The 9,309-nt window shown below is 42.1% G+C and overlaps 1 protein-coding gene across 2 annotated transcripts in view; it reads left to right on the forward strand.

Moving 5' to 3' along the window:
• kita (KIT proto-oncogene, receptor tyrosine kinase a) overlaps positions 1-8,012 on the forward strand; it is a 28,815-nt gene extending 20,803 nt beyond the window's left edge. For both annotated transcript variants that reach the window (XM_068725371.1, XM_068725372.1), the window contains exons 17-21: positions 651-773; positions 3,250-3,361; positions 3,475-3,574; positions 3,814-3,919; positions 4,853-8,012. In XM_068725371.1, the coding sequence (XP_068581472.1) occupies positions 651-773; positions 3,250-3,361; positions 3,475-3,574; positions 3,814-3,919; positions 4,853-5,041 (630 nt within the window). In that variant the 3' untranslated portion in view covers positions 5,042-8,012. The remainder of the gene's footprint in view (positions 1-650; positions 774-3,249; positions 3,362-3,474; positions 3,575-3,813; positions 3,920-4,852) is intronic.
• Positions 8,013-9,309: the final 1,297 nt, after the last annotated feature.

The following is a 9,309-nucleotide window of genomic DNA, read 5'->3' on the forward strand; positions in this document are numbered from 1 at the left end:
CTCAGACCAGATCCAACCTTCTGTACTTACCTTTCACAATAAAAGCCACAGACATATACTAACTGTTGAGGGAACTCAAATTCACTCAGAGCATTTCCCTAAAAGGAAACTCAATAAGATATCTTACAGTAGTTTAGGTTATACAGCAGTTTACCTCAAACAGACTGTCAGACGCTGCTCTGGATCAAAAGGATCCTGGTGGCTGGTCCTCTGCCTCTATGAATAGTTTTGATGCTAAATATTTGCAGCAGAATATTTAGGTTTTTGATTCGTCACGCACCGCTGTGTGTACAAGCCTTCGTATTTGATTCGATTTCTGGATAAAACTCTGATGTGAATTCCTACAACTGAGATCTGGCAGAGCACGGATCATCTTTCCACAGCTAGTAAACGGATCTAAAACGCATGTCGGAGCATACTGTTGAAAGATTTATTAAACCCAGGAGTCAAGATACTGTGGCCAGTAAGCCCCTGTATCGGTGTCAGTGGTTGTGTGTTACAGATCCAAGTGTGGAAATTCAGCACCAAACTGCATTAGAGGAAGCACTTCATCCATGCCTAATGTTATTATATTATTGATTGGTCATGTATATGACATGTATCATTGGGTATTAAAGGTAGTGGTGCATTTGTTTTTTGTTTTTTTTCAGTGTATCCACAGAGATCTGGCTGCCAGAAATATCCTCCTGACTCAAGGACGAGTAGCAAAGATCTGTGATTTTGGCCTGGCCCGAGACATCAACACGGACTCCAACTATGTCGTCAAAGGCAACGTAAGTCTGCACTAAAGATGTGTGTCCTTGGGAGTTTGAGATGAGCCGGACAACAAAGACCCCCCCCCCCCTTCAACATGCCTTTTCTTGTCTTCAATCAAACCCTGTGCTTTAGTTTCCTGGTTTCAAACTGTCTAAATGGATTTGTAGAGTAATAAAGTAGTTAATTGGTTTGGTCCCGGTTAGTCAATCATGTCTTTACTTGTCAAGAGGCGCTGTGTAAGCAAACTTCTTCCTTCTGGGCTTTTCCAATTCACTAGAAAGCTATTTGGAGCTGTACGGTTGTTAAGGCGAAACACTACAGGCAAAACAGAATTATTCATGCGCTAATCAATCTTGAGATTTGGGGCTTCCCAAACTACTTTCATGCCGTGTTCTTCTTCTTTCAGACTAGAGTAGAGAAAACACTATAAAAACACTTTACACATTCATTCCTCTGTATGGATTGGATTATGACTGTTGAGAGTATTTTCTGATTTATGTAGTGACTCAACAATATATCCAAAATGTAAAAAACTTTGACTCTAATATGTCGACAAAATCAAACAAGAATTTAAAACCTGGCTTTATCAAATGTTCACATTTATGTTGTGGAAATGTGTGAAAATTAACACATATTTGATAAGATAATGCCTCATTTGCATTTTTTAAACCAAACTTTTCCGAAAACTTGTAATACAAAAAATAATTGTCTTCATGCAAGTACTCAACCAGGGAAGTTTAATTGTGATATCTATTAGCTACAAAGAAGTAAAGTTAGTCTTGATGATGTTTTTAAACATAAACATCAGACCAATCTGTTATTTGTCTTTGACTTACTACTCTTTACTATCTTTTCTGACGTTACCTCGAGCTATTTGTCAGTTAAAACCTAAATGAGTTTGAACAAGTGTTTACAAAGTGAAGACTTACACGACACTGAAGTAAAACAGGTTGCACCTCACAAACTAGTTCTACATAGAGAGAGGTTGTCACTCAATATTTACGCCTCATATGTGCCAGGTGTAACTGTATAAGGTGTAACTGTTGTGTGTACAACCGACAAAGCTAACGTTAGCTTGCTAACGTGAATAGTAAGGGTGGGGGGTGGGGTCATCCATATGTTCCCAGGGTCCTTTGTTAGGCTATTCTAAAACAATGAAGGGAGAGGGATCGTAGTAATCCGTCCAGCCATTTGGCGATATCGGTGCCACGTCATTGTTTTTCCGACGGCCCATTATTACGAAACCACGGTGTGTCCCACTGGGCCAAAAAACCCGTTGCCCCACAAACATCCCATCGTTCCAGTGGCCCATTATTCTAAAACCCAAATATCATTGGATCAAAAGCTCAAAACATACCGTTGTTTCCACAAGTCCATTTCTCCAAAAATACAAAGTCTTGGTGCAATGAAATAAATACATTATTATCATTATGCAGAATAGTACGACCCGTCCTCTGGGTGGCTTACCCTGCCACTGTTACCCTGAACCTAGCTACTCTCACTCCCAGAGCATAAACCTGACGAACAAAACCAGCGGATGCTACGAGTGACAGCAGGCAGGGTGATGGGTCATGGAAGGGGAAGAGAAATATCTGGAAGGTCCGATGATGGACTTTTGGTGTTTTCGACATAATGGGCAGTCCCCGAAATATCTCGGTTTGTGAAGAAGACAAACCTGGAGGCCTTGGGTTTCAGCGAGTACGCTTCAGTAGGCCGCAAGCTGTAGGCGAACGTTCACTACGAAGATAATATTTCATCTATGTCACCGGCCTCAAGGCGTAGCGCATTAAATCACAATAAATCCTGCATTTAATGTGACTCCTGGCAAGCAAGTAGTGTTTCTAGCGTGTGACGACATTTCTTTTTTACAATCAACACTTTAGATGACAAGGTAGTACAACATGTAAACCATCTTTACCGAAGAGTTCCGTTTTTTTTCTTTCTTTACCACACTTCGGTGTTTCATTTGACCTCTTTACTTCCTTACTTCACATTCTTCTCTGACTTTTTAAATAATGTACCAAAACACCGGCAACGAGGAAAATCTTGGGTAGATAAAAGCAGAATCGTTTAAATCATACCCTCTAAGCCAAAAAAAGAAGTTTGAATTGAAGCTTGTTTACCAGATATGTAGCTGCTCCATAGAGGGAACCAGGAAGTTCATCTTTGGATGGATGTGAATGGAAATTCTCAAGACGTGTGGGTATTTGCTTTTCTTTCCACCAGCTGTCAGGTATGAACTGAGCTCTGAGTGGGTTTTTGTTTTGTTTTTAGATCCTGAGGCGAACACAGTGTGTGTGTGTGTGTGTGTGTGTGTGTGTGCATACCTGACATGTATTACTGTCTGTTCATTCAGCAGCCCTCAGTCACAAACTTGTTTGACCCTGAAAGAAAAGAAAGCAAACATCTCTGTGGGAAGGCTTTGATTGATTTCCATTCTCCATCTTCACTCTGTGATTATTATTATTATTACTTTTTTTTTTTTCTTCTCAGGCTCGTCTGCCGGTGAAATGGATGTCTCCAGAAAGCATCTTTGAGTGTGTGTATACGTTCGAGAGTGACGTGTGGTCCTACGGCATCTTGCTTTGGGAAATCTTCTCTCTCGGTAAGTCCATCCAAACCCTTTGTGTGTGTGTGTGTGTGTGTGTGTTTTTTTTTTTTTGTCTGTTGTTTTTTTCGGCACTGCACAATGTAACCGAATGTCTAAAAAACCCACAGGAAACAGTCCTTATCCCGGCATGCCTGTGGACGCCAAGTTCTACAAGCTGATAAAAGAAGGATACAGAATGGATGCTCCGGAGTTTGCACCGGGCGAAATGTGAGTTATCGTTTTGGAAGTGTAAAAAGATCAGAGGAGCGATGGTGTGAAATGAGTAGATGGAGGTGGTGAGACTATAAAAGAACAGCAGCAGTCCTCCTGTTGGCTTTTTACAAGAACAACTAAAACACACACACACACACACACACACACACACACACACACACAAAGAAAGAGGATGTGAGTCCAGAGAGAGCAGACCAATCAAAGTGTTTGTGTGTTTCTCTGCTGCTGCACAGGTATCAGATTATGAGGTCCTGCTGGGACCCTAACCCCTTCAACAGACCCCCCTTCAGGAAGGTGGTGGAAAGGATCGAGCAACAGCTGACGGACGCCACCAAGCATGTAGGTCGAGCCTGTTTGTTTTACACTGTAACTGGTGCAGAGCGGAGGAGGAGACTTCACAGGCGCTTCAGGTGGATTATGAGCGAGTGAAGTAGAGGCGACTCCAGGGTCCCGAAAGTGGTCATGTGACCTGGGTCATGTGATACCTTTGACATCATTTTTCAGATGTTTAATACATATTGGGCATAAATCCAAGCTTTATTCTCTATGAAAGCAGACTTATGTACACCGGGCCTAATTATATATATATATATATATATATATATATATATATATATATATATATATTTAAATATATAAATCAAACATATATATATATAAATTAAAACTATATATTTATATATATAAATTAAAAATATATATTCATATATATATATATATTTTAATTAGAAATATATATTTATATATATATATATATAAATTAAAAATATATATTCATATATATATAAATTAAAAATATATATTTATATATATATATATATATAAATTAAAAATATATATTCATATATATATAAATTAAAAACATATATATATTTATATATATGTTTATATTTCTCTTTGGGCGGTGCCTTTGCCTCCCCAGATGCTCTACCAACTGAAACAGAGCATCATTCATTCCGGAAGCCGTTTGCCGGGTAAACGAGCAACTGGAGCACAATTCCGTTCTCTATCTGGAGCTCGACACATAATAAATATGAAATGCCCCACATGTCTTGAAGAGATCCGGCGTGTGGACTATGTCCTTATTCATTCATTTGTGTGGTCATTTTAAAAATAACTTCTGTTTTCATAGTTGTAAACGGCTCCGTTTCCTGTTTTTGGATCGAGCTTGTAAACTGGCTACTTATGAAACGTATTTGTAAGCTACAGCCAGGAGCAACTTTCGCCGAGCTGGGAACTGACAGAATATAAACGTACGTTCTCTCTCTTCAGATTTACCTGAACTTTAGCTCCAGGCCTCCGGCGACGCCCACGGCCAGGGAGGAGCCCGCTTCTCAGATCGCTGCGCTTCACCGCCTCAACTCAGCCGGCAACGACGGCGCTCCGACTCCGACCCAGCCCTTACTGGTCCAGCACGAGGTCTTCCTGGAGGGGACAACCCTCAGAGCCCAACGGGTGTGAGGACCCGCCCGACCTGTCTGGCTGCCTCATAAAGTGCCTGTAACGCTCCGCCACAACAAAAACCAACCGCGACACCCGCCCGCCAGCCCCGGTTCCCTGCAGTGTTTTGTTGCGTTGCTAGACGAACGGTAATTGCCATCTATTACCAGAAACAACAAAAGACGGATGTGATCGCTGTCATCGCTGTTGCCTACAGATTATAGGGAGGACAGTTGGACTAATGCTCCCATGCTCACCGCAAAGAACTGTTGAGGCGCGTGGGACACGGTGGAGGGACATCAACACGTCTGAAACTGTTTTTGTTTTGTTCAGTTACATTTTTCCTACACATTTCATAAAGGTTGTTCTATTTCTTTCCATCCATTGGAAACACTTTTTGGTTTTTACATTTTGTGTTTTTGTTATTCTTTGTTGTTTTTCCGGATATTTATGTAGCATTTTTTTTTTGTTTGTTTTGGGTTTGGCTGTTGCAATTGTTAGAGGAAAAGCATTTGAGGCACTTGAACTTCACATCTTCTCTAAACACACTCGCCACGTTAATGCAGCTTTTTTTTCTTTCTTTTTACTCTTTTTATTGTCAGTATTATTTCCAACTGTTCAGATCTACGTCGATATGAAGGACATACTTTTTTTTCGGGGGCCAATTTGAGTAGAGGTATGGAAGACACTGGTGTATAAGCTATTAGACGGCACGGTCGCTCATGCTCGCTCCATAAGTGCTTCAAGTCGATTAGGAAAAAGCATTTCTGCTCTTTTTATTCTTATGTACGATGTTGCTACCTAGAGAGCAACTACTGGATCTGTTACATGGATCAGCCCGTTATTCACACACACAGTTGTCTTCAGAGATACGGAACGGACGCGGTACGCTAGCTTTTCATTGGATGTGCTTGTCGACTGTATATGTGCACATATCTGTAGGTGGAGACGTTGACGATGAGGCCCGTGGCTCTGGGTCTTTAGCTCTGCTACGTAAGCATGCAGGTGTGTGGTTTCACTTTTTGACAGCTGGACTGCTGGAGAGTTCTCTTTGTAAAAGTGTAAATAGCTGTTCGTGGTTCATGTGGTTTTGCTCTCCCGCCACATCCAGGTGTGTGGACTTTGTTTACAAGCATGAGACAGGTACTGCCATTTCTGCTTTTTCCACCTTCTTCCCCTTTAATGAAGGACCGGGAAACGGGACCCTTTCCCGTTTTTGGCTGTTTGTTGTTTGTTTTGGTCGTAGCTCTGTGTTGTACAGTTCGGATAAAGTCAAGGGCAATGCCTAATAAGTGGACCGCAATATATTCTTTGAGTCGACAAGACAGTGGGTCTTCTTCGACAATCCGGGTCTCATTCCCAATCCGTCAAATACCGACCAAGCGGTGGCCCTCGCCGCCTGATACCGACGCACCGGGCCGTCAGCTAACAGCTAACAGCTAACCCGTCAGCTAGCGAGGTTGTCCACAGAGGGTCAAACGAACGCGGGACTTCCGTCCGTGTCGACCGCTGTTAGTGTCCCGCGTGAAACTAAAAGTAAACGTCGACCGTTAGTCATCAGTGTCGTCGGTCCCTTGACTCGTTTGTCGCTCGCTAGTCGCTAGAAACCTGACTTGGTGGTTTTGTCGCATGAACTTCCTGTGAAGACAAAAGTTGTTTTTTTTGGGCCGCTGTTTTGAAGCTTCGAGTTCGGCATTTAAGTCGTCGCCATCTTGTTTTTTTGCAACCAGTGAACAGGAAGTGACCGTATTCAGACTGAGGAGGAGTGACGTAGAGACGGCGTATACGTCTCTGGTAGAAACCTGTCAATCAGCGTGTAGCCCCGCCCCTAAATCATCCCCTGCTTTATGGTCTGTTTGACTCTAAATGGAGCATAATGTACTAAATGAACATCATGCTGTATTGAAGAAGACTGTAAACTAGAGATTGAGACCATAAACTCATGTTTACAATGTTTACTGAGGGAATAAATCAAGAGAGAAGTAGAGTCATTTTAGACTAGACTTCTATACAACCAGAGGAGTCGCCCCCTGCTGGACACTAGAGAGAATGCAGCTTTAACACATCGGCTTTACGTTTTTTAAAAAACGGAGGTTGCCGCCTGGTGGAAGCTGACACGGCGTCCAAAACGTAGAGCGTCATGGTTTAAAGCTGAACTTGTGTCCGTATCTGACGAGTTGGGAGTGAGAATGCGTCGTCTGCGAGGCTCTCTGTTTCTCGGTCGGTCGTCTCATTGTTCTCCAACCAGTAGCTGGTTTCCCGGCAGCCCTTCCAGCTGTTTCCTCCACCAGATGTGGGACTTTTCAGCACCTCTCAGCCGGTAGTCTGCACCAGTCCCAGACCATTATGACCTCCCCCCCCCTCTCCTCCCACTGGTGGACGTGAACGTGTCCTGTTAGAGTGTATGAACATGTGTGTGTGTGTGTGTGTGTCTGTGTGACTGCAGACTTAAAAAGAAATACTGTCAAGAGGTGCCACTGCTAAAGATTCATCAAGTCGTTTAGGCTACAAAAAAAAAACAAACCCACAGTCTTACTGCTCTGTCTTTTTGTAAATATAAATGTGCGTTTTATTGTAAAGAAGTAATGTCGGCGCTTTTTGAAGACGTTTATCTCAATGAAGATGTGGTACATTGATGCAGAGTTTTATTATGCCGTATTTTCTTAATTAATTAATGTGTGCACAGATTTTCGAACTCGTCGGTTCAACTCTGTTGTCAGCGCGGTAACTCAAACGGGAGAGATTATCGTTGGATAGATTCATCACTCGGACCCGACCGCCTCATCCACACACACCGGCGGTCAGGCGCGATCGCCAATATTCACGGCAATATCAGCAACAACAACAAAAGAAAATACCAATGAGACTATTTTTAAATTCTTTGCTTCCCTAAGAGTTTTTTTTTCTGCATTTTGCTACATATTTATTAAACCTGAGGCTTTAGTGTTACTGTGTAATTTGGATGTTGTTGTCAATGTAAATAAAATTGTGTATATTGAATTCCCAATGAAACTTTATTTATTTATTTTACACACATCATTGCACTTCCTGCTCAACACACTGCCATTCTGTGCAGCTGCACGGTCACGTGTGTCTCTTTTAAATTCTGCACAGTCACCCGTGGAAACGGTTACCACGTGTCCTGGAGAAACTGGAATAAAGTGTTCAAGTCAAGGGGAACCAGTGCGATGCTAACTTCCTGTTGGCCTTCAACGGCATGCATCCCTGCAGTAGGGCTGGGCGGTATCCGGTTCCGGTTTTAATTTCTCGTATGAAAGTAATTTATAATTTACCGTAATACCGGTATAGCCGGAATAATTGCAGTCGCTCTTTAAAAGGAAGTGGAATATATAATTCAAATGTTCAGGTTGATACGGTTGGAGGTACTTATGTAGCGAGAGGGACCCCTGAGTTATGGTTATAACTTTATAACACAACAATTAATAACCCACAAGTAACGCTATTTAACAGGGCAACACCACGGCACACAACAATTTGTGACACATAAACAATTTGTGACATTAATAATTGTAGATTTATAAAATTTCACCGCCGAACAGCATGCTGGGTACAGCTCGGTAGCTAGCCCGTTAGCACAACAGTCTGCTAGCAGCTGGGAGAGGCTCCGTCGCGTTACTTTAAAGAACAGAAAAGAGCGACGCAGGAGGAACTAAGAGAGACCTGAGATGAACCAGGAGAGTCTGAGCCCACGAGAGGAGCTGTGTCTGCTGTTTGAAGGGTTCTGGTTTTGAAAAAATCCGACGTTTTGCGAGTTTGGAGCCACTGTTGATGCCGCTGGTGGTAACACGAGCAACCTACGTCACCTCAGCAGAACACGTGAGTTATTTTCATGTGTTCATAGATGCAATCTGAAATGTACACCTTGAAAACTGCAAACATATCTACGTCATGTTTTTATGTTTGTTAAATGATCAGTAGCGATAACTAAATGATATGCTTATTTTACATATTACAAACAAAAACACTTTAAAAACTCTACAAAAATAATAATTTTTATTTGTTTTGCTTTTTTGGGGTATTTTGGTCAGACACGTATGCAACGCTGATTAGAGTGTACTATGTGTGGTATTTGTTATACATGTACGTTGGTACATAGAGGGTGATAAGAGGCTGTGGTGGAGGGTCTTAGGACCCAGGGGAATGTAGGTGAAGGAAGCAGGAAGAGACGGAAGACACGCCTCACAAACAGCTGTTCACCGCTAGCTGCCGGCCGGTTCTTGTGTTAAAAATGTCTGCTTAATAATTAAACGCTTGATCAAATGATTTTC

Source organism: Cebidichthys violaceus, unplaced genomic scaffold (genome assembly GCF_023349555.1).
Source record: "Cebidichthys violaceus isolate CVI_PGR_0920_01 unplaced genomic scaffold, fCebVio1.0.p SCAF_35, whole genome shotgun sequence".
NCBI lineage: Eukaryota > Metazoa > Chordata > Actinopteri > Perciformes > Stichaeidae > Cebidichthys > Cebidichthys violaceus.